Below are 24,894 nucleotides of genomic sequence, written 5' to 3' on the forward strand. Positions count from 1 at the left end.
GGGTCATGTCCCATCCAAAGTGGCCTGTTTCATTTAAAGATGAAATGTCTTTCCTCAACCTTTACCCTGGTTGTGATCCTCCGAGGTTTCCAGGACACAGCATCACTTTCCCTAGCACTATCTGCAGCGCTCTCACATTTGATAGGAGAGCTCGCAGGCTTTTTGCTGGGCAAGACCAGCAGTCAGGCAGGCTCCTGCAGAGGGTGCAGCGTGCAACACTGGACCCTGGTTGGGGGAGGAAATGGCAGCTCCTAAAGCCTTGAACAGGAAAACTGCCTCCAAGTTAGTGATGGCTTTTCCTTGCGTAAGGAACAGGTTCAGGCCTGGAGCTGGCTCTCTGCCTAACGGATTGTATGAAATAAAAAGGAGAAGTTAGTTTAGTGTAGGGGTTATAATTCCAGCAGCAGACTCTGGGGCTGCTAACCCTCTACGGGCTCATCTACACAGAGATGCTAGGGTATGCCTATGCCAGAGCTGGTCCTACTCTAGCATGCTACAGACAGACATGGAGCTGAGGCGGTGCCAGGAGCTAACCGCCCTGAGTACATCCCTCGGGTTTCAGGCAGGAATCAACTGGGGGCAGCTACCCTTCTATTTTTAGCACCTCCCGTGCTCAGAGTTAGCGAGGGTTTGTCTGCCTGAACTGGCACTTACACCCTACAGCTCCAGCACTGACAGCCAGAGTGCAGAGGAAGCGAGGGGATGAATTTGAAGTGCCCCAGCGTCTCCCTGTGTGGATACTCGTACTCCACAGTACGAGCTTAGCACGCTGAAGTGTATCCACACAGGGGGAGAGTGCAGAGTCGCTGGAGTGCCCCAGCTACTCAGGGCTCCCTCCAAGATAAGCCTGAAGTTTCACTTTTTGGAAGGCTAGAATTAGGACCCCTCATTCAGCTACCAACCTTGTAGTGATTCAGTGAATGTCCCCGTTCTTGGAGCAGCACAGAACAGGCATTCCCTGCCTCCCCCTGTTACAGCGGAATAAACAAATCCCTTAAGATTTATAGCCAGCGACCAGAGTCTAAGCATTTCTCTTGTCACCTGGGTTACATGTTGGTTCTGAAGTACTGGGCTAGATCTTTAAAAGAGAGATCACAGGTAGCAATATGATTTTACCTAAGGGAAGTGGCATTGCAGGGGGCCTCTGGAAAGGGTTAAAATGGTTCCCCCCCCCCCACAAAACAGCAGCAGTTGCTTTGCCAAGAGAAGGCCTGGGGTTTAAGCCCAGCCCTGCTGGTTTAGCAGAGGTAGGTGGCTGGATGTAGCCTCTGTTGGTGTCAAATTTCCACCTTAGCAGAGGTGAGGAAGTGAAGAGGATGGGGCGGGGCTGTGGTGTTCAGGGTAAACAGGGAACTACTTCTACTGGGCTGTAATCTTGACAGGCCAAGGAACTGTACCATACGATCACAGTCATCATGCAGGAGAGAGAATCTCAGCCCTAGAGACCCAGGCTGGAAGACAGCTAAGCAGAACAAGGCTTTCCTCCGCTTGGACAGCTTATCAAGCACTCCTCACTCTGGCCTGTGGCAGGGCAAGCGCCATCCACGATCCTGCTCTCCAGCCACCTTGTTCTACAGCACACTCCCCTCTCCTGCTTTCCAAGGCTGCCACGGCCTTGACAGTCTCTCGTCCAAGCTGTTTGGTCACCTTACTTCTGCACCACCACGCGCCAGAACCTGAACCTCCCCCGTAGTGCTGCTCCTCATCCCTTCCTGCCCCAGGCTCGGTTTGCACGTCACGCCCATTCACAGAGTCCTTTGGAGCTGCACGGTCTCCCCAGCCAGAGCAGAGCACACAACGGAACAAGGCCCTGATCTTTCACAAACTGCGACAAGCAGGTGGGGAGGGGCAGCCCAGGGACACAAGGTACTGCAGTCCTTTTTTGCACGAACAATAAACTCACACATGGTGGCAGCAGCAGGGGAGTCTGGTACTTACTTGCCAGAGATTTTGCATCACCAAGGCAAAGAAAGGGCTGTGATACGACTCCATTTGCTGGCATTAAATTCCTGAGAGCACCTCTTATCTTAATGTCAAAGAACTGCCACCAGTATCACAGAGCAGGTCCGTGAGTGTTAATGTGCAATTACCCTGCGTGCCAATGGTAAGAATGTTGACTGCTACTCGATTTCTTACTGACAGGCTGTTTCTTTTTCTTTCTAATCTAAAGACCTCCGTCTGACCACACAGCTGTATATTTAAATGATGACTACTTGCCCAGCGAACTAAGATACAAATTGCTCTCCCCAACAGAGAGGGGAAAAAAATCAGAATGTAAAAATAAATCCTTAATTTATTTTATTACTATAGATCTCCAGCTGGGGGAGAGGTGTTTACACTTCTGTGGGGGGGAAAAAAATCACTGAAATATTTAATAACCAATAAATTATTAAAGTCTCGCTTCCTTCCGGTTTTTGGAGCTATGAAAATAAAACCGTTGGCTTCCACGTGCACTAGGCAAAGAGGCTGTTCTGTTAGTGGGGGCTCAGGGGCACTTTCTGGGAGGTTTGACAAGCACGAGCAGGTTGGGAATGAACACGGCCCCTTGGGCCGGCTGTTGAAAGCCGGCCTCGATGCTTGACGCATGAACATTGGCCCCCCACTAGGAATTCACTGGGGATAATGTGATGTGAATTGGGGAAGGCAGCAGTTCCTGGTAGCCAAGTGTCCATCCTGTAACTAACTCCAATGACTACATGGGCACAGAGGCTAAAAGGCCTTCCTTGCTGGTGCTGATGGCTCCCACTTTGAGCCATGAACGAATCTTGCACTCTAGCTGCCCATGCTCCAGCTGTTTGCCAGGGGCACGACAACCTCTTGCAGGGTGGGAAGGAAGGAAGGGTTAGGAAAGAGCCTCATCTGGAGAGTGCTATAGTGCAGTGTCATTCTGGCCCCAGCAGCCCATGTGCTAAGAGGATCCGCCGCTCTGTCAAAGGGCTTAAATGGCTTTCTGCTTCATTGTGTAACAGAGCTGGCACTAGAAGCCAGGAGTTCTGTTGGCTGGTCCTCTCCCTAAGCAACGTATAACATTAACTATTAAATATAGCACAGTATAAAGTATAACATTAACCATTAGCTGAAACAAAAACAAAACCATCCTCAAGACAATTCAACCTTCACCTTTGAATTGACCCCAGCTGCTTTAGATTTGTTGCCTGTATATTCTCTGTCACCCACACAGGCAGGAGAGAGCTCTAACTGAAAGTGGCCCCACCCTCCCTTCTCCCAGGGCACTGTGAGGAAGAGAAACACTACAATTGACAGCAGAGGGTCTAACGCCCTTTGCCAGTTCTCTTGTTAGAAACCTATTAATCCCCCTCACGCACCCCAGGGGGTGCCCTACATGTTTCCTGGCTGGACCCACTAGTCAGCATGGAAGGAGGCAGATTCTCCTATCCCTTTCAGCTCTCATGGGAGGTACAGAACACGGAACAAAAGCAAACCACCAGGATCCCATGGACTGACAAGCTACGGACCAAGTGCCTCAAGCGCTAAAGGTAGGTAGACAACAGAACAACCCCCGTGCTGGGAAGTCTTGGCTAAGCACAGGGAGGCAATCCTCTACTCCCAGAAAGAGTTCCAGGGGATTTTTAATGGCAATGCAAAGCAGAGGCCAGATGATTTTATGGCCACTTCTGAAAGATGCTAGTGCACAATAATAACAGCATGTAAAGTACTTACCTTACTGCAGCACAAAAGGCTGCCATGCGACCACGCAGTTCTGGAGCATCGGGGTGTTGAAAGCCACTACTTAGCGAAGTCCCACATGCTGCTGCAGCTCAAGCAGCAAGGGCCCAGGTAAAAGCGGAAATATCTGACATACAATGCACAGTTAACTCATTGTCTGTTTTACACCACCCCTCAAAAACTAACCGGAGCTAGAGCTGCTGGAAACTCAGGCTAGCTGCCAATGGAGGCTGGCTCTTAAAGAGGTCTGCACAGAGATTCCAGCTAGCAGCTAATTACTTCTAAGGGTGTTCCAAACACTATTGCCCATTCCTAGCCACCAGCTCCTAACATTCAGTTCATCAGTTGGTTGTTCAAGGGACAAGTGACTCTGCTTTTACCCAGGTGTTCACAGTGCAACGCTCCGTGCGTGCTCAGTAAGGTAACCAGGAGCTGCTGAGCACATCCCGTGTAATGAAACAGCAGGAACTAGGTAGAGAGAGCCCATTGTAACTGTGACGTTCAGTTTATTGTCAGTTTACCGCACACCCTTCGGTAACATATAAAAGCCCAGTTTCCCCGAGTACAAGCTATTCAGAAGACTGTTCCATTCCTGGCTTCTGAGATTGCAGGTTGATCCTGCAGCAGGACTAATGCCAGCAAGGCCAGTATCTTCTCTAAGCAGAGAGCCAAGGCAGAGCCCCGCAAAAACTACATGTAAAAAACAAACCTGGGCACACTAGGGTCATGTTATGACTCACTGACTCCCTCCAGTTCAGGCCCTCGCATAAATATAGCAGCAGATGCACCACAGCTACTGGGTCTACAAGTGCCCAGCACCGGGTGGGTAATTGGCTGTACCAGCAGCAGCCTCCTCTGTCCTAAGTCCCTGGTTTAGGCACAGTGAGGGGATAGGGCATCAGGGGGCTATAAGCAAATACTAGGGAAGTGCATCAACTTTGGTGCTGCCCCCTTATAATGCACAACCAATGGGGGGTGGGGGACGACGAGAGAGCCTCCAGTCTGTCCAGGCTAAGGCACTAATGCCCATGCCAGTTAAAGAACACACAGAGTTGGCCAGAGTAAAACCAAAATTCAGGGTGTGGGTTTTTTTTTTTAAATAAAGCCTGCAGGGGGTCCCCAGCTTTGGGAAAGGAGACGCTGGACGTCCCATCGTCTAAACCTAAACATTTTTTCAAAATAAACTATCCCCTCTAGGAACTTAACCATCAGCTCCCATCATACAAACCCTGAGCAAAGCGTGGGCATTTGAACGTGTTTTCAGCGTAAGGCTTCTATTGGTAACATTTAAATAAAAAGACGGGGGGGGGGGGGGGGTCAGAGACACCTGGGGGGAAAAGCAGGATTCACACCCAACTTGGAATCAGAGTCTGCAATTCTAAGCCTTTCTCAGCCAGCAGCAGCAGCGGGATGCACCACAGCCCGGCTGAGAGAGGCCACAGAGCTATGCAGCCTTGACACACACCAGACCTCTTAGCAAGGGCTGTTGAAGGACTTCATCGTCCCTTAGGCACCAGAGGAGCTCCATGGACAAATTCCCAGGGATCACCTCCCTAGAGATGTTCTCAAGGCCACACTCATGGCACAGATGCCGTGGAGAACAAGCAGCAACATGAATGGAAAACTCCCATGTCTCCGTGAGCCTTCAATTCCACTGACTGCAGCCGGGAATGGAAATCGCTGGAGAACCGGCATCATGTTTCTGAGCTGGGCAGCGCTTGCCAGTCTGTCTCATTTTCACACCTGACTCGGGTTTTGAAAAACTCCTTGATGAGTCTCTGTGCTTCTTCTTTCACTGCAAAGAGGGGACATCCCCTTTGAGGAGACTCTGGCAGAGTCTACAGCCCCCCCTAGCCCAGGCCATTTAGCACCAGTATATCCCCAGCTGTCTACATGACACCACCCCACAGTCACATCCCCCAGGTGGCGACTCACCAGCCTTGCGGACGGGATTCTTCTCCTCAGTCAGTAAGTGGGAGAGGTGTCGGGCAAATCCCTTGAACAGTTCCTGCAGCGTAGAGAAATCAAAGCGCAGAGCGAAGGTTACCCATGGCTGCAGTCACCCTCTCATCACACAATCTGTGTAGGTTTGCATGCCTCTGCATGGCCTCTAGCACCATCAGGCCAGAACAGAAACAATTGTTATTTGTATTACAGTGGTGCTTAACGTTCACAAGCGAGCTCGGGGCCCCGTTGTGCTAGGCACTGTACATATGTGGAGTAAGAGAGAGTCCCTGCCCTGAGCCACTCAGGGTAGAAACAGCCAAGGGCTGAATTTGCTTTCAGTTCCCAGCTCAGTTTTTGATTTTTAAAATCCGAAGTGTGATCACCGTAGCACCGTGGCAGTCAGGAACTGCAGTCACCACCCACCATTCCTCTCCAGAACGGGTCTCACTTCTTGGGTCACTAAGGCAGGTGGGGACACACCCTACCACCAAGTAGCAGCAAGACCCTGTGGTTAAATATGAACACCCAACAGCATCATGAACCCCTCACCCCATGTCCCAAACGGCCTTAGGAGACACAGCTCTGGTCTCCTCCTGATAGAGAAAGCTGTTGTCTGTGCCCTACCTTGGAAGCAAATTTACCACCCTTGTAGAAAGGGGTCAAGTATTTGACGACAATATCTGCTGTCTCTTTAAGGGACACGCCTTTGGTCGCTGGCTGGATGGTCTTGGTAGTTCCTTCTTTATCAACCTGTGACAAACTCGGATCAAAAGTCACCTTCTTCTTCACTGGGCCCATGCCTTTGCCCTCTGGTTGTGACAGGATGGAAGATGCTGCCGCCCGCAGCCTCTTTGTCACAGGGCTCTCCAGATCCTAGACCAGCGTGAAGAGGAGCAGCCGTTCATGCAGCAGTTTCAGACTCCTAGGCCCAAGCTGCCATGTGAGGCAGAAACATCCCCATGCTACCCTGCAAGCTGCTCCCATAGAGAATTCCATGCAGGAAAACATTTAGCCAGCTCAGTCCCCTGGAGCCCGGCCCTGGGCTAGTCACGGGGAAGGTACTCGAGGCATTAATCTCAGCAGCCCCGCTGTCCCCGTCACACAGGAAAGGGGCCTTAGAAGAAATCCTGTGGGATTCACCTCCCCAGAAATTGCTGTGTCTAAGTGCTTGGAGGAAAGAGGGATGGGGAAATCTTCTTGGATACCCACTGGGAAAATCCCCTGGGGTGAACCTAGCTAGACTCTGCAGGAAACCAGGCCTTGAATAGATCCACAAGGGCAATTCGCTCTGCTTTTGAGTTAAACAGTTAGTGCCCCACTCAAATTCACCCCAAGCATGGGGATGGTGCTGCAGCCAAGAGAGCCAGGTCTCGGGGCGGTCACAGATGTCAAACCCTGGGCTGGGGCTGCAAGTCAGGGAGCTCTGCCCTTGCTACGTGACCACCCAGTACTGACTGGTCCATAGGGTCAGCTTTGGCTGCTGCCGTCAACTGATAAAGCATCACTTTGCTATCTGTAACGGAGGGGTCGGCACCGCACTTGCATTGGGCAATGGTAATTACCAGGTAGGTATCACTGTCTACATCTCTCAGAGGAGGAAGGTGACACAGAGGTGATGGGCCCGACTGCCAGATGTGCTGAGCACCCGCAACTTCCACAGATTTCAGTCAGAGCTGTGGGTACTCAGCACCTCCGAGAACCAGGCCACAAGTGCCTTGCCTGAGTCACGCTGAGCATCAGTGGCAGAGCCAGGCCTAGATCCCAGGCCTAGTGCAGGCTCCCACACAGACCATATTGCTGCTCTCTGCTGGGGTGGGGACTGGACTACATCTGGATAACTGATATTGCCAGGTGAGGTTTACACCAGGCATGGCATTTCCAGAGAGAAGCTGGGCACAAAGCTGAGCAGACCGAGGTGAGGAAAATGAAATTCAGGAAGGTCTCACCTCATCTGATTCTGGCCTCTTCCTGCCTTGACGTTCCCCTGTGCAGGTTGTTTCGATTTCTATACCGGCCTCATCACAGCTGAGGATGGAGGGAAAGGACAAGATCATTTCTTCTGGTTTGATTATTCAACAACAGGGACTTGCTATGAGATGAAGACATCACCAGGCTGATATTTAGCAAGTGGCAGAGATTGCAGTAAAGCGTGAACGAGACGCCCTGCCCAGACCAGCTCAGTTATAACACCGATTAAATACTATCATGGCAGCTCTCCGTCAATGCAGCACAAAGGGATGCCTGTGTAATTAGCTAACGAGACACCACTGTGGGATGGACTGGGCAAAACACGAAAGAATGGGGCAGGATCTCAGGAGATCTCACCTTGGTTTTGTCTGACCATCTAATCCTGCTTGCGTGGCTTCAGATCCAGGGTCGTGTTTCGACTCCAAGTCCTGACTTCTCTCAGTCAGTGCTTCCTTCATCTTCCGTGACTCATGGGCTTCCATCTGGGGTTGCCTGGCCATAGCGCCTCCTGAGACATCTTCATTTTCCTGAGGTTCCTCTTTCTCCTGACATTCTCTTTGAGAAAGAGACTGAGCTAGCTCACTCACAGGACAATCGTCTTCCTCTGCTGTGACACATCCTGAGGTTTTAAGTCCAGCTTTGGTGAGAGAGAAGAATTTGGAAATGTTCTGGGATTCTTTTCTGGCTGCTTCTGCTAGCAGCTGTTGCTTCTTGGTGAGCTTTGCCTTCTTGGTAGGGCTATCCCACAGGGAGGCATCTGCATCTGGACTGGGTTGCTGTCCCTTCGTGTCATGGGCCTGCACTGCTTCCACAGCACTTTCGTGTACTACTTTGGCCACCCTTTCTTTGCTCTTGACGGCAGAGACTCTGGCCATTTCTGAATCACATTCGCGATCACCTTGCCCGTTTGGACTATCTACTTCCCCCTCCACAGGCGTCGCATCACTCTCCTCCTTTGTCTTCAGCAGTTCGGCTGCAGTCTGGAACAAGCTGGAACTCTTTCGAAACCCAGCTCCTATCCGCTTGGGTTTAAACTACAAAGAGAAGGGAAGGAGACAGAGGGAGGGGACTAGAGGGTTACAAAGGCATTGCCAAGGAAGTTGTCCCCCTGTTTACACGCCCCCCCAGGACACATGAAATGGAGACTTGGTTCCTTCCATTACGTGCACATGGTTTGTCACAGGAGGGTTAGTCAGAAGTCAATGGAGATGGCTTAATTTTGACTTGTGAATTTATGGCTGGTGAAAGGTACTGTCTGTCAGAGTTCAAGGAGGCAGTGGGCAGAGCCACCAACCTAACGGCCTGCACCCTCAATTGAAGGAGGGGCCACATGACCCAGAAAAGAAGTGATTCCCTGGGGCCAAACAATGATAAAACTGGAGGACAAAGGTGCAGAACAAGGGAACTGGATGGGCACACCGAGCAGAGAACACCGGACAATGCCCACTGCTCTGCAAAAGGGACCAAGGCATCAGTGGATGCTGCCCAGAGGCAAGAAATGCCCAGGGGATGGAAGAAGACCCCTCTAGTCACAGAGAACCTCCCTGCTGAGCTTGGAATGGATGGCCATCTTGGCCAGAGCCAGGAGGAGGCTGATGAGATCTTGTGACATCATGGGGCCATGGATGGGATGGGTATATGACAAACACAGGAGATGGGGGACAAACACAGCCAGAACCTCAGCAGGAGGCTCTGGAGGAGCTGGGAGAGGGGCTGCACTGGGGCACACTGCAGGCAGCTGGGTGCCAGGCTCTCCCTCTTGTGACACAAGAGAGAGGTATTGGGGTCATCCATGAACCACACCAGCCATGTGCCCTTGCTTACAGCAATGTGCAGGAGCTGCCAACGAATGGGAAAGAAGCCAGGTTCGCAGCCCTGGCCAACTGAGCTCCCCACAGCACAGGAAGCAGCAGGACGTATTTCCCCTCCCAAAGTGCTTCACCCTGACCTGGAGGAATCACCCCCCTGGCTGAGGGATAGTTCAGTCCAGCCTTACACTCTCTGACTTCCTGCAGCCTCTCTGCTGAGGCTGCCCACAAAGGTGTAGGCAGTACCACGAGTGGTTTCTGCAACGTGAGCACTTGTTCGCTGTACTGAGCCCAGCAAACCCACTTCACAGAGCTACTGAAAAGCCAGCAGATGGTAACAGCTTTCATCCACCACCGCGCGGGGCTGGGCTGGGCCTGGCAGCGGAAGAGGAGAGGGATTAGCGATGGGTAGTGAGCTACAGAGCTTAAGCCAGCCAGTCTAGTATTGCTGAATGGAGTCTGCCAATGACTGCTAGGTCAAGTGTTGGGTCTGCCGGCTGTGATGGTGCCGCTCTGCAGCACGCTCCTTTCAGGGAGCACACACTGTCTAAAACCAGAAGCAGACACATCCGAGCAGTCATGACTGCACAGTAAGGGGGACAGGGGTGGAGGAAAGCTGAAGCCCCAGAATACGGGGACGGGCAGCATGCTTGGTTGAGCGATGACAAGTTAGATAGGAGGGGAGCCTCTTCGGCAAAATACAGTCTGAAAATAAATTATGTTTATAATAAGCAGGAGATCCAGCATGACAAGGGGGTCGAGCTGTCCTCACCACAAGAGCACCATGTGCAGGAGGAGCAGGATGGGAGGGAAAACGTTCCACCACAAACACTCAGCCAAAACTAAGCAACAAACCTTGCAAAGAACCATACTCCCAAACCCATCGGTCACCTTTTCCTCTTTGCCCAGCTTCACCTCAAGCATGTTTTACAGCCTAGCCAAAACCTGCCTGGGCCGGTTTCTAGATCAAGCGTTCAGCGTTTTCATACAGCCAGCTGGGCACGTCCTATTTTACACAGCCACAGTACTTCCAAGCAACAGGCTTTGCAATCCCTGCCATCGTTCCGTGCAGCAGCCACCTGTACTCACCGAATAGATTTGGGATGCAGGGAGAAAGCCATCTTCAGCTGCGGGTTCAGACTTCGTCCTGGGGCTGCCGCCGCCACCAGCTCCTGACCCAGATGCTGGATACAGCTCCCCTTCTTTCGAGGCTTTGTTGATCTCCGCTACCTTGGGTTGGAAGAGAAGAAGAACATCGCCCAATGGCGGAGTCTTTACGTCTCCCTCTTCCTCAGCATGCATCGCAATCCTCACTGGCAAAGAGCAGGTCTCCACCAAGGGCTGCTCCTGCCTTACGGCCATGAATTACCCCAGGATGGCTCGAGCCAACTGCCTCACCCAACTCAGGATATTTCTACCATGTGATGATGGTGCAGCCACAGGGTGATCGGGGCAACCCCCCGCCCTTTTTATTTTTAAGGCTAGGTTGCTCTCCAATGGCTGGAGACGTTTTTTTACAGCACTTCATGGATGTTCACTGAGATGGGAAGGGCCCCAGGTGGATTTCTGATCAACAGCTGGACTGCAGCCAACAGGGAGGGAGAATCTAGTGAGATAAAGGCTCCTCCTGGAAGGGATGCCAGGAAGAAACAGCCTGAGGGAGGTAAGCAGGGCAGAGCGAGAGCTGTAACACACAGCGGGAACACGCCCCTTGAGTCTAACACGTACCATGCTCAAGGCCTAAGGCAGTGGTGAGACCAGGAACGGGAGGGAGCAGCTCCCCCGCCCCTCCCCCACACCCCCCCAAGCACCCTACCTTCTTTAGCACATTTGCCTTGTACAAGTTGGACATTTTGCTGGTTCTGAAAGCCTCATACTCCATCTCCACGGCACAGGCGGGAGGGTCTGACCTGCAACACACGCTGGGGTCAGTTCAGGCAGGACACTGCTCTCCACTTGAGAAAGGAGTGCTCATGTTGGTGAAGTGTGTCCCGCAAGGGTGAAGAATTCGCATCCTTGGGGTCAGGGTCTGGGTTGGGTGAGGGCTGGGATTTAAGCCTGAATGTGTAAAAACTGGAGGTAGTGGTCAAGGGGCCATTTTAGTGCCTGGCCGGGGCACAGCAGATTTACCTCAAAGCACAACTCTCTCCTCTTGCACATTTGGAGATTCTCTGGTTTGTGTGGGTCTGCATGGACTTTGTGTAATACGCTTTCCCCCTCTGGTGGGGCAAAGGGGAACAGCAAGCCCTGGAATCACCATAAATGGAGCTGGTGGGACTAGAACCCAGGAGGCTCGGCACACTTTCGGGGGGGACTTGGTGATGCTCTGTGGAGCTGAACTCAGCTGGGGGGCCCAGCAAGGAGATATGAATGGGGATGGAGGGAAGAGCACTGCATGTCAGGCTTCTCGCAGAGCCCCAGAGGTGATTCACTGACAAGGGTGATCATTGCACACAATGATCTTGCTCAGAGCAAGGAAAGCCCTGTTATCAGGACCTCCTCTCTCTACCCCTTCCTGTGCCTTGTTTAATACCCATGTCCTGTCGGGGCTGCCTTCTGGTTGTTGCTCAGAGCTTCTACCAACATCTTCAAGCAGTGTTCTCGGGCCTAAAACCAAAGGAGAGGGAGAGGAGATCCTCTTGCAGGAATGACACTGCCTTTCTCCCCCACCCCCTCAATGGACAGGAAGGAGCAGGCAGCATCTCTGGCCTGTCTCAGACAAAAATTACTAGCAGGGGGGTGAATTCACGCAGGCCTTTCCTTACCTTGACCGTGAGTTTGGAGATTTTCCGGCTGGCGGCGTCTTTCAGGGGGCAGCCTGCATCTACCAGAGAAGTGATGTTTTAAAGAGATGCTCTCCACCTGTCCATTCCTCGCCATACCACCCCACCACCCTTACCAGGTGGGGTGTTAGTAAGGTATCTCTTGGAATTGCCCTCCCACCTACGGGCCATTACAAAGTTCCCCTTGAGCTTGGGGAGGGGGGGGGGGTGTGGGGAGGATAAGTTCAAGAACAGGAGGAAGCTGAGGTTAGAATTCACTAAGGTGAGTACGTCTGTGTCACAAGCACAAGACTCGCTGCTCGTCAAAGAGCTCTCAGTCCCAGAGAGCCCTTTTCAGGGCCTTCAATTCTCAGAAAAAACAACCTCATTCAGGGGGGGATGGGGAATGGGGGGAGTTGAGCAGAGCGACATATTCTGTAGAGCAGTGGGTTTCAACCAGGGTATGTGTACCCCTGGGGTACTTAGCCACCTTCTAGGGGGTATATCAACTCCTCTATATATTTGCCTAGGTTTACAAGAGTGCTCCATAAAAAGCACTAGTAAGTCAGTACAAACTATAATTTCATAGACAATGATTTGTTTATACTGCTCTATAGACTATACACTGAAATGTAAGTACAATATTTATATTCCAACTGATTTATTTTATAGTTATATGGTAAAAATGAGAGTCAGCAATTTGTCAGTAACAGTGTGCTGTGACATTTGTGTCTCTCATTTTCTAAGTTTTTCAGAGAGGTGAAACTTGAGGGAACCCAAGACAAATCAGACTCTTTAGAGCGGTAGAATAATCTCGAAAGGCTGAGAGCCACTGCTGTAGGGCACCCCTTTGGCCTGTAGCACGAATTCTGTGCTCCGGTTTGACACAGTGGCCAGAACTGGGATATTTAAACGTGGCACAAAATTAGAGAGGCCGAAAGCCCAGATCAAAAGGTGTCCCTCTGGGGCAGGCTGTATCAGAAAGATGCAATCTAAACTTGACCTGAACAACCTCAGATTTGGGCTTAGACCGACCTCTTGTAGCAAGGAGTTCCACAGCCAGGGACCCACTGCTCTGGTCCTGGTGCCCAACAGTTGGAGCGTGGGTCGATTCAGCGGTGTCCTCTTTGTGGAACATCCAGCCACAGGGGAGGACTAAGTTGCATTCTTTGTTATTCCCAGATATTGATGTTACATAAGGCAACCAGGTTTTTCGCAGGAGTGGGTGGGTGAGATTCTGTGGCCTGCGCTGTGCAGGAGGTCGGACTAGATGATCATAATGGTCCCTTCTGACCTTAGTATCTATGAACCACAGTGTTCCCCTTCCCCATGGAACTCTCTCACTGATCGAGACCATCTGGTAAAACTATAAAGCAATGGAGAGATCTACCTGGAGGGACAAAGTCATCCTTTTCTGGTTCTTTGCCCTGCAGGAAAAGAGAGAGAGAGAGAGAGAGAGAGGGGTCAAACATTTCCATCATGAGCAACATATATGAAGGACTACAGAGAACACGAGAGACCCTATACGCAGCTCCAACCACCTGTTCCAGGAAGGATGATGCCAAAATTATAAAGGTGTGGGAAAGGCAGCAAAAAGGACAGAAGAGACTGGGGAGCAGGTAAGGGTTGCAATGCAAAGGCCAGAGGGGCTGATTGAAGCCAGTCAAATATTAAAGCAGACAGGATCCCCTTGACTAGAGTAGGGCAGGGGCCAGCTCGTAAATAACATCAAGGAGATTTTCTTCACATAAATGGGAAACGGGAAGGGGGATCAAACCCATGTAGTACAGGCAACAGTTGGAACAATTTATAGAAGCCAGATCAAGCAGCAGCAAGGCGCAAGGGTGGATGCAGCAACAGCTACCGTTACGGAGCTGAGGACATTACGGGCACAGTACTGCAACAGCGATGCTAGTAGGAAATGCAGTTTAACGGTCAGAGCAGAAGACTACATGGGGCGTCTACATGAACAATTTGTTTGCAGCAAGCTGGGATGTGCATCTACTCTGCACTAGCCTACCGCTGACAAAACGTCCCCAGGGACCCTGCTGCAATGCATTAGCAGTTCATTAATGTGCTCTGAGCTCATCCCATTTCAAAGAGGGCTAGATCAAAGCACATCAATGAACTGTTAATGCATGTCAGCAGGGTCCACACAGTTAGTTAGTCCGTGGCAGGCTAGTGTGGGGCAGATTCACACCCCAGCTTGTTGGGAACTAACTGTTTGCGTAGACAAGCCCTAGGAGATAGGACTGCTAGATTCTATTTCCAGCACTGGCACTGCTCACTGAGACACCCTGGGCTAGTCACTTAACCTCTCTGTGCCTTATTACACCAGGCTGCAGATGGGCCAGAGTAATGCTTACCTGTCATCACAGTGGTGGGATGAGGCTATATTCGTTCGTGTTAAAGCATTGAGATCTGGGGCTGAAAAGCTCCATAGGAGGATGACGTATTATCATTATGATGCCAGAGGTTCAGAGGGTTAAATATAGGTAAGTCTACTGGTGAGTTTCCGAGTTCATCCCCCTGCTCCAGTAACAGTCATTAAATCCCCTGTGGGGAGATGGGTGGGGGCAGGACATGGAAGATAAGAGTTGAGGGAGGGAAGTGGGAAGAATGAGGGGCAGATGGTGCCATTTCTCTGCACTGTTGGTTTTTATCTTGGCAGCCTTTCTTTATCTGTCTGTGCTGGGGTTTATCCTGCAGGGCAGAGACACAGGCTGCTGTACTTTCCACTTCTTCCTGGAGCAGAAATGCAGGCTTCAAGTTTATCAGACACTTATCACCTAGCTGGATGCAAAGCTACTATTCACTCAATTATCTGAACCCCGCGGACTAATCAGAGACCCTGAGCTTTTGCGGTTTTAAAATTACAGGCCTTGAGAGAAGTTTGAAGAGGGCCCAGCACAATTATTTTCCAAAAATGGTCCGATCTATTATATGTAACAAGCTAGTTCCCTTTATGCCAGTCTCCATTTACAAGAATCCCATCACTCCCCAAGATCCTTCACCTTTTTCCATGCAATAAGTTGTAGAGGGACAGGAGCCATCAACAATCTTCATAGCACATCCTCCCTCTACTCTGCCCCTTACCAATGGAGAGATCTCCACCTGCAAATCGGTCGGAGGGCCAGCTGGAGATGCATCCACCATCCAGCCCTCTGCACCCCCAGCCTCTGGAAGAATCCTTAGAGGACTCAAGATTGCGCTAAGTTTTCTGCAGAGGTTACTTTGCACTGTGGAATGTTAATGGAAACATATTTCCAGGAAGCAGGAGGAATAGTCAGGTGGCTCCTGAATCTGAGCAGATGGCTCTGACTTTTGGTGGAGCTCCAAGGAAGATCAGAGGGACTGAGGTGGGAGGTGGAAAACACCCCCCAGGCAGAATGGCTTCAGGACAAATTAGTTCAGGAAACTGTGGAGAGTCTTCCTCTTCTGAGCACCCCATTCCACAGAAAAACTGGCATGAGAGAATCTGGTCCAGAGTCTGGAGACAAGGCCTGTATATCTGAATTTAGTAAAACTAGAGAGGCCTATGCTAGCTCTCAGATTTACAGACTTCTGATTCTCATTTGCCAACATGTCCATTCGATAAAGCCTTTCTGGGGTGATCATTACACCATTGATCGTCCTGCTGCTAGTCACAGGAAGCTGCTATGTCTGCAATAGAGGCAGGTACACTGCACAGAGGCCAGAAGCCCTCGGATCTCTTAGAGAAGGGATGTCAACTCACTTTACGCAGATTCATCTGCTTTTTGTAGAAGTTGTACCACTCTCGTTTCCGATTTTCCTCACTGGCTTCATCCCCACTCCCACGGTTTTCTTCGTCATACCTGGATGAGAAGGCAGGAGAGTTAGGAGAGGAATACAAATTCTTGCAGAGGGAGCGGTAGCTGGTCTAAAGGCCTTAGAAAACCTGAATCACATCAGGAAGGTGTTTTCTAACTGACTTTTAGGAACACACCTTAGAGCTCAGTTCTGCCACCCTTAATCAAGTTGAGCAGTACTTCCTCAACTAAGAGTCCACTAAAATCAACAACAGCGAGTAAGGTTGGCACAGCTGGGTCCTCAGTGACCACTACAGCTTTGAACAGAAGGTACAGCCAAGCAGCACAAAATCAGTGAAGTAGGTAGCAAGCAGTGCCCTATGTTAAAGCAAGTTTCAGAGTAGCAGCCGTGTTAGTCTGTATTCGCAAAAAGAAAAGGAGTACTTGTGGCACCTTAGAGACTAACAAATTTAGTTGTTGAAGTGAGCTGTAGCTCACAAAAGCTTATGCTCAAATATATTTGTTAGTCTCTAAGGTGCCACAAGTCCGCCTGTTCTTTTTATGTTAAAGCAATAGCCTTTGTCTTTGGAGTCCTGGGTTCCAATACAGTAACTCCTCACTTAACGTCGTTTCATTGTTACCTTGCTGATCAATTTGAGAACATGCTCGTTTAAAGTTGCTCCCTTATAATGTTGTTTGGCAGCCACCTGCTTTGTCCACTGCTTGCAGGAAGAGCAGCCTGTTGGAGTGAGCTGGGGGGGGGGGCTTGGAACCGGGGTGGACCGGCAGCCCCCCTACCAGCTCCCCGCTCCCCTAAGTTCCCTGTGCGGCAGCCGCCCAGCAGGCTACCATTTGCTGGGTAGTCCAGCTGTCCCACCCCACTGCCGTGTGCTGCTCCTGCCCTCTGCCCTGGAGCTGCTCCCGGGAGCCTCCTGCTTGCTCTGCGGGGGGAATGGGGGGAGAAGGGGGCAGAGGTGTGCTTATGTCAGGGTGTCCCCCTCCCCCCATTCCTGTACCTCATCTCCACAGAGCACAGGGGGACACGACAGGGCTCAGGATGGAGGGAGCTTGCTATCAGCAGCTGCTGTCTCAACTTGCTGATCTACTTAAAAAGGCAATGTACTTAGAATGGGGTCAGCGTACTTAAGGGGCAATGCGCATCTCCCTCACACACAGGATGTGTCTCTGTCTCTCTCTGCCATGCTGTCTCCCCTCCCTCCATTCATGCTGCCTTGTAGGGTGTGACGCTACATTAACAACAATGTGTTAACCCTTGAGGGCTCAGCCGAGTGCTAGTTCATTATTTAGCAGTAAGGCATTCCCTGGGAAATATCCCACCCTGTGACTTCACCACCTCAAACAAGCTTCACAATCATCATTGCTGTGTATTTGTTTAAGACTTATACTGCGTGTGTGTGTGTATATCTATCTATCTATCTATATCTCTCTCTCTATATAGATAGATATATATAAAAATAAAAATATAGTCTTTTGTCTGGCAAAAAAAATTTCCCTGGAACCTACCCCCTCCACCCCCATTTTACATTAATTCTTATGGGGAAATTGGATTAGCGTAACATTGTTTTGCTTAAAGTAGCATTTTTCAGGAACTTAACTACAACATTAAGCGAGGAGTTACTGTACAGCTTAGGGTCACTAGTAATTTGGCCTCATCCTACTGCCAGGGTCATCTGATGAATGAAGCTACCAATCTGTGTCAACCTGTAGAAGCAGAAGGCTAGAACGGCAGTCAGTGCTGCAGATCTTGACAGAGCTGTATAGGTAGAAGTGTGCAGAGAAGCTTGCACCGTGTCTGACCACATGATGGCTGTAGCCCAGCAATGCTAACAGCCTTTTGCTTTCAAACACAAAATCCCCTTGCAAAATAGGAGTTACAGATTGGGGAAAAATTAATAAATAAATATTATTATTATAATTTATTATTAATACCACAACCACCACCATCCCACATGTGTATAGCACCATCATCCAAGTGTGCTAAGCACTATATAGATTTAATCACACTTCCCAACACCCATCTCCGTTTTACAGAGAAGGGGAAACGGAGACGCAGAGGTTAAGCAACTTGCCCTAGGTTAGTGAGTCAGTGCTAGGACTAGAATCTAGGAAAAGTCTGGAGCTAGCCACTTGATTACAGTCTCTCTAAAGTCTAGTTCCTCTGTCTCCCAGCTCAGATGCAAAATTTAGGTCAGTTCCTTGAACCAGCTACATTCTGTGGGATCATCAATTGTTCTAGATCAGGCTTCGGCAACCTTTCAGAAGTAGTGTGCCGAGTCTTCATTTATTCACTTTAATTTAAGGTTTTGCGTGCCGGTAATACATTTTAATGTTTTTAGAAGGTCTCTTTCTATAAGTCTAGACTATATAACTAAACTATTGTTGGATGTAAAGTAAATAAGGCTTTTAAAATGTTTAAGAAGCTTTATTTAAAATAAAATTAAAATGCAGAGCCCCTGGACCAGTGGCCAGGACCCGGGCAGTGTGAGTGCCACTGAAAATCAGCTCGCGTGGTGCCTTTGGCACGTGTGCCATAGGTTGCCTACCCCTGTTCTAGATGATCTGAGGACAGCTTCTGGCTCCCAGGGATATGAATCTGATTGAGCCAGCCACAGCGTATGGAAAAAAGTTCCTGGCCTTGAGGCCATAAGTGATAGGAAAATACTACACAGAAATATCTGCTGAAATTAGGAGCAGCTGGGCTGGCCGCAGGGCAGTCCAAAGAGGAGGAGCTCCACCCTCCCCAACAGAACACGCCGCAGTCTCTGGGAGGCTCAGCAATCAAATCCGAACCTGCTAAAGCCTCCGGAGCCTCTCCTCCCTCCTTCATATAGCTCTGGGTCATAGGTGTCCCGAGAGGAACCTGTGGGTCTAATGCAGGTTCTGCTCCAGCTGTTGCTGATAAGCTCCAGGGAATCCAGCTGCTTTTTCACTGCTCCTGGGTTCTTGCAGTAATCACAGCACTTGTTACAAGGGGGGGTGACATCTCCAAAGTACTTTGCTATGGCAGCATGGCGACATCTAGGAGACGAGAGAAAGAAGGGAACAATGACATGCTGATGGGAGAACAATTACTGCAAGGGGGAGGTAAAGTATGGGGGGCAGGGAAAGGGTGAAAGCAGTCTCGGAAGATACCTAATACTACAGATCAAATCTGCAACATGGGGTGGAGTGGGGAGGGGAGAAGAGAATCACCATAGCAACGGCAACATGGGGCTGTCCCAAACTCATCTGTTTTGGGATTTTCAGGAGGGATTTTCAGGAGCTCTCAGCGTTGACCTAACTCCCCCACTGAAGTCAACTGACCTCCATAAGAGCACAGTCAGGCCAACACCGGGCGCTTTTGAATACTCACTCTTAAAGGCAGTGCCACTGCAAACAGACAGCCACCCCAAACCCCCAGGTTACACACACTATTACCACACACACCAATATGCTGCACAAGCAGAAATTCAGCTCCACTTACACTATGTGTATGGAGCGCTCAGTGGAAGGGGAAAATAGGCCTGTTTAGTTTATTCATACTCCAAAGACTACTTTGTTCTGAATTTGGACCAGGGAGATCGCAAAGGCTGCTGAAACAACGGAAGAGCCAGAGACGTTGTGGCCGTGGATTCGTCAACACCTTACTACCAAGTTTAAGGTAAGTCTGACTGAAAACCCACAAGTTTTACTATGGACTTTTGACAGAGCAGAGCCACAAGATACAGCCTTGAGTCAGTCTCACAGAGAGGTCCCCTACACTTGTATTAGTTCTGGTCTCTCGGATAAACATGTTCCATTTTAGAGCCATTTGATCAGTTTGGGGTTCTGAGATAAACATGTATTTAGATCAGTTTTGCTGCATAGACGCTCACTGTTTGGGGTAGGTCCACAGATCACATTGGTGAGCTTCTCATTTATTTTACGTTACAGAGATCACAGTGGTAATTCAAAGGATGATAGGCTACTTCTTTTACCCAGCTGGAGCCTCTCAGCACAGGTAGACACTTGCATTAGTGGAGCTTGAGCTAGTGGCAGTCTGGACGTTGCAGCTCTGGCAAAGACTAGGGCTAGCCACCTGAGTTCAGACCCTGGGGGGTCAAGCCCGAGTTGCCACAAGGTCCACACCACTATTTTGAGTGTACTAGCTTGAGCCGAGCAAGTGCAAGTCTGTCTACCTAGGCTGGGAGGCACAGTCCCAGGTAGAGAGCAGACATACCCCTCCTGGGGGACAAAAGAGATGGCCAAATCTCCACAAGGATTCCACAGGCATGTTAGTGAGCAATGAAAACCCGGCCATCTGCTCGGCAATATTGCCCAACCAGTTATACTGAACTAGCAACCAGGCATGTGAGGGTGGCCAGCAATGTTCCCTCTAATTTTTGACAGGCCGTGTGCGCAAAAAATTTCTTCTGTGCAAACTGTTGTGCTTCTGTGCACGCGGTGTTTCGCCGTGCACGCGCGGTTTAGGATCTGCATGCGCACGCACATAGCTTAGAGGGAACAGTGGTGGCCAGAAGTTCCAAGGCAGATAGTTTAGCTCCTCAAGATGTGTCTATATTACAGTATACATATATATGCTCAGTAACTACAGGGGCAAGAGAAACCCCCACTTCCAAAAGCACCCCACGCTTGAACTGGTGAAAGCATCATCTGATTTGGCTAGAGAGGGCAGAAACAGGCAGTCCTCTTTTCAGGTAGATGACGGGGAGTGAGGACGTTTTTGAAACCTAGCATTGCAATAACTGAACAAGAGTGCTAGGACTGATGGGAAAGGTGGGGAAAAGGGGATTATTTAAAGAAAAAATTAACAAGTGAAACAAGATCTATATCCAATATCAACTAGTTCCATTTTCCAAGCATATTGTATCCCCTTGTCTTTTAGACTGTAAGCTCTTAGCAAGTGTCTTGTCTTCAACGTATCTGTAGTGTCTACTACTTGGAGCCCTGAATAAATAGTGATGTAACTCTTACATAGAACAGACTTGATTTAAAAATACCCACTTAAAAAAAATCACCTACTACAAAGCAAGCAAGCTCTACACGTGTGTATTAGAATGCAACATATGTTCTTAAGGGGAACTCTATATCCCTTGTAAGCCCATGCTTTGAGTTTGCCCTCAAATTGCTCCCAGATAGTACATAGGATCACATTAAATATATATCATGATACAGTTTAGAGTAGACAAACCATAGTAGGAGTGATGAATATACACCCACAGTATTTGAAATTAGGGCTGTAGATTAATCGCAGTTAACTCACGCGATTAACTCAAAAAAATGAATCATGATTAAAAAAAATGAATCATGATTAATCGCAGTTTGCGATTACAACAACAATTGCATTGTTAAACAATAGAATACCAATTGAAATTATTAAATATTTTTGGATGTTTTTCTACATTTTCAAATATATTGATTTCAATTACAACACAGAATACAAAGTGTACACTGCCCCCTTTATGATTATTTTTATTATAAATATTTGCACTGTAAAAATGATAAACAAAAGAAACAGTATTTTTCAATTCACCGCATACAAGTACTGTAGAGTAATCTCTTTACCGTGAAAGTGAAACTTACAAATGTATATTATTTTTGTTACATATCTGCACTCAAAAACAAAACAATCAAAACTTTAGAGCCTACAAGTCAACTCAGTCCGATCGCTAAGACAAACAAGTTTGTTTACATTTACGGGAAATAATGCTGCCCACTTCATATTTACAATGTCACCAGAAAGTGAGAGCAGGTGTTCGCATGGGACTTTTGTAGCTGGCATTGCAAGGCATTTACGTGCCACATATGCTAAACATTCGTAGGCCCCTTCTTGCTTCGGCCACCATTCCAGAGGACATGCTTCCATGCTGATGACACTCATTAAAAAAAAAATGCGTTAAATTAAATTTGTGACTGAACTCCTTGGGGGAGAATTGTATGTCTCCGGCTCTATTTTACCCGCATTCTGCCATATATTTCATGTTATAGTAGTCTTAGATGATGACGCAGCACATGTTGTTCATATTAAGAACACTTTCGCTGCAGATTTGACAAAACACAAAGAAGGTATCAATGGGAGATTTCTAAAGATAGCTACAGCATTTGACCCAAGGTTTAAGAATCTGAAGTGTCTTCCAAAATCTGAAAGGGAAGGGTGTGGAGCATGCTTTCAGAAGTCTTAAAAGAGCAACACTCTGATGCGGAAACTACAGAATCCGAACCACCAAAAAAGAAAATCAACCTTCTGTTGGTAACATCTGACTCAGATGATGAAAATGAACATGCGTCAGTCTGCACTGCTTTGGATTGTTATCAGGCAAACCCGTCATCAGCATGGACGCACGTCCTCTGGAATGGTGGTTGAAGCATGAAGGGAGATATGAATCTTTAGTGCATCTGGCATGTAAATATCTTGCAACACCAGCTACAACAGTGCCATGAGAACACCTGTTCTCGCTTTCAGGTGACATTGTGAACAAGAAGCAGGCAGCATTATCTCCTGCAAACGTAAACAAACTTGTTTGAGTGATTGGCTGAACAAGAAATAAGACTGAGTGGACTTGTAGGCTCTAAAGTTTTACATTGTTTTATTTTTGAATGCAGTTTTTTTGTATACATAATTCTACATTTGTAAGTTCAACTTTCATGATAAAGAGACTGCATTACAGTACTTGTTAATTGAAAAATACGATTTCTTTTGTTTTTACAGTGCAAGTATTTGTAATAAAAAATAAATATATAGTGAGCACTGTACACTTTGTATTCTGTGTTATAACTGAAATCAATATATTTGAAAATGTAGAAAACATCCAAAAATATTTAAATAAATGATATTCTACTATTGTTTAACAGTGTGATTAATCGCGCAATTTATTTAATTGTTGGACAGCCCTGATTTTATCACAAAGGAGTAACATATTAAGCTACACATTTTTAATAAGAAAAACAGGAATGGAACATGAGAACATGGGCACAACATAGATGTTGGAACCTTAATTTTTGTGATCCTGCATTTAATTTATTTGTTGGTCATAGGGGGCTGGAGGAAATCTGACTTCCAGAGCTCTCATGCCCTCCACCACAAGCTCTTTACTCCAAACCTATTCAAGATCTATTTGCAGGGCTTTCAGGTGTCAACAACAGGGTTTGAAGTTCCTTAAAAGCAAACAGTGCTCACTTAGGAAACATCTTCACTACAGCTGAGAGGCTGCTTCCCAGCCCGAGCACAGACACACGCTAGCTCTACTTGAGCTAGCATACTAAAATTAGTAGGGTAGCTGGGGGTACCATGGGCAGTGACTCAGGCTAGACACCCAAGTACAAACCCACCTGGATCCCCTAGGTACGTACTCAAGTAACTAGCCTATGTCGCTGACCATGCTGCCCCTGGCTACACGGCTATCTTTAGTGCAGTAGCTTGAGAAGAGCTAGCGCGTGTCTGTCTGTTGCGCTAGAAAGCTTGCTCCCAGCTGCAGTGCAGACCTGCCCTTAGCTAGCTGGGCACACACGGGCAGCAGTGAAGTACAGACACAATTTTCAAATAGCCATAATTTTGTTAAATCAAGCAGACACCAGCCCTCAGTGAGGACTACATTTTTGCTACTTTTCTCATAGACCTGCTTTTGCCAAGTCTAAAAAGGTGTGATTGGGATTTTATTAGAACAGGGAACATTTTCTCAAGTGCCTCACTTTCCCATACATCAACAACAGCTGCAGGGATTTTACTCAAAATCCCCTGTACTATTCTTGTGTGTTTTTTGTATTACCATCCTGCTTATGAGCTTGAGTCACAGACCAGGACCCCCCTGTGCTAGGTGCTGTATAAACACAAAACAAAAAGGACGCTCCCTGCCCCAGTGAGCATACAATTGAAGTACTTTAGTTCTTTTCTCCCTTCTCACACATGCACCACTTCTCTCTACTCGAGCCGGACCATGGAAATGGATTAATGGCTAACTGCTTATTATTAATTTGTATATAGCATCTGATTTATTGTGTCTAGCACATTTTGGACACATATAATTACTATGAATGTATTTACACAGCACATATTTCATATATATATATTTCAGATGTATGGCTTGCTTTTGAATATCTAGCCCATGATGCCAAGTCTCATCTTAAAGTTATAACCCCCTCAAACAGTTGACAACACTGGGCCAAGTTCTTCTGTCAGTTACAAAGATGCAACTCCAGTGAACTTACTTCACAGGGCATCTGCGTTGCACAGCAGACTTGAGCTTGGCCTCTAACAGGCTCTGCAACTAAAACACAAATTTAAAAGACAACTATTCTATTATTAGAGGGTTGGGCGGGGCCATTTTGTCTTCTCTACCAAAAGCACTCCAGCTGGCTTGGCAGCTTCAGCAGCAAAATGGTCATAGAGGGAAAAGTAGTATTTCCTCCATTAGAAACTACCTTTTTAAGGCAGGTCTGAATGGTGACATCTACAAACAGGTGCATGGAAAGGGCACAGGGGCCGGGGGTTAAGTCTGGATTCCTGGCCAGAAGATGGCAAGGAATCCAGCAGAGCATCTGTTGGCTCCAGGCATTTCAAACAGACTCTGTTAAGAGTCCATAATGACTGCCTATTCATTAACTCCCTTGCAGCCTAGGGGTTTTGATTTACCAAGCAGAAAACACAGCCAAGAGCTGGTGAAGAAACTAAAGCAGCAGGCTCCAAACAAGCTCAGTGCGAGCGTGCGTGCTGAAGTCAGGAGGAACACAGTACTACCCAGGTAAGGGGATTGGGACAGTGAATTAATTGTACTATGAGCCCAGGTCACTGAAAGCTGAATAGGGGCTACTACAAAGATGGCTTTCTATCCCCCTGCAAAGCAGCACTGACTCATTCTGGTCCTGAATTCAGAGAAAGAGTTCTTTCACAACCAGGGAAAAAAGGGAGACACATTTGAGTCTCTCCCCCTACCCTTCCAAAAGAACGGCAGGGTG

The 24,894-nt window shown here is 48.4% G+C and overlaps 2 protein-coding genes across 18 annotated transcripts in view; one reads left to right on the forward strand and one right to left on the reverse strand.

Annotated features, from left to right (window-relative positions):
• MYO15B (myosin XVB) overlaps window positions 1–24,680 on the forward strand; it is a 137,958-nt gene extending 113,278 nt beyond the window's left edge. For 5 of the 6 annotated variants that reach the window (XR_006285871.1, XR_006285870.1, XR_006285869.1 and 2 more), the window contains 3 exons: window positions 13,606–13,791; window positions 19,519–19,603; window positions 24,553–24,680. Coding sequence is in view for 1 of the 6 variants with exons in the window: in XM_043528668.1 (XP_043384603.1) it covers window positions 1,383–1,442 (60 nt within the window). In the remaining 5 variants the exon portion in view is untranslated. Of the gene's footprint in view, window positions 1–1,382; window positions 2,260–13,605; window positions 13,792–19,518; window positions 19,604–24,552 lie in introns of those variants that run through there. The other variant, XM_043528668.1, reaches the window with a different exon arrangement.
• Window positions 2,276–24,894, reverse strand: part of RECQL5 (RecQ like helicase 5) — a 60,842-nt gene continuing 38,223 nt past the window's right edge. For 4 of the 12 annotated variants that reach the window (XM_037914315.2, XM_037914314.2, XM_037914318.2 and 1 more), the window contains 12 exons: window positions 18,754–18,981; window positions 15,909–16,008; window positions 13,563–13,599; window positions 12,176–12,234; window positions 11,944–12,017; window positions 11,227–11,320; window positions 10,500–10,640; window positions 7,960–8,636; window positions 7,581–7,659; window positions 6,259–6,507; window positions 5,623–5,695; window positions 2,276–5,482 (listed from right to left, as the gene is read on the reverse strand). In XM_037914315.2, coding sequence (XP_037770243.1) covers window positions 5,382–5,482; window positions 5,623–5,695; window positions 6,259–6,507; window positions 7,581–7,659; window positions 7,960–8,636; window positions 10,500–10,640; window positions 11,227–11,320; window positions 11,944–12,017; window positions 12,176–12,234; window positions 13,563–13,599; window positions 15,909–16,008; window positions 18,754–18,981 — 1,912 coding nt within the window. In that variant the 3' untranslated portion in view covers window positions 2,276–5,381. Of the gene's footprint in view, window positions 5,483–5,622; window positions 5,696–6,258; window positions 6,508–7,580; window positions 7,660–7,959; window positions 8,637–10,499; window positions 10,641–11,226; window positions 11,321–11,943; window positions 12,018–12,175; window positions 12,235–13,562; window positions 13,600–15,908; window positions 16,009–18,753; window positions 18,982–24,894 lie in introns of those variants that run through there. The other 8 variants (XR_006285873.1, XM_037914316.2, XM_037914317.2 and 5 more) reach the window with 8 other exon arrangements.

The sequence above is a fragment of the Chelonia mydas genome, chromosome 14 (genome assembly GCF_015237465.2).
Source record: "Chelonia mydas isolate rCheMyd1 chromosome 14, rCheMyd1.pri.v2, whole genome shotgun sequence".
Lineage (NCBI taxonomy): Eukaryota > Metazoa > Chordata > Testudines > Cheloniidae > Chelonia > Chelonia mydas.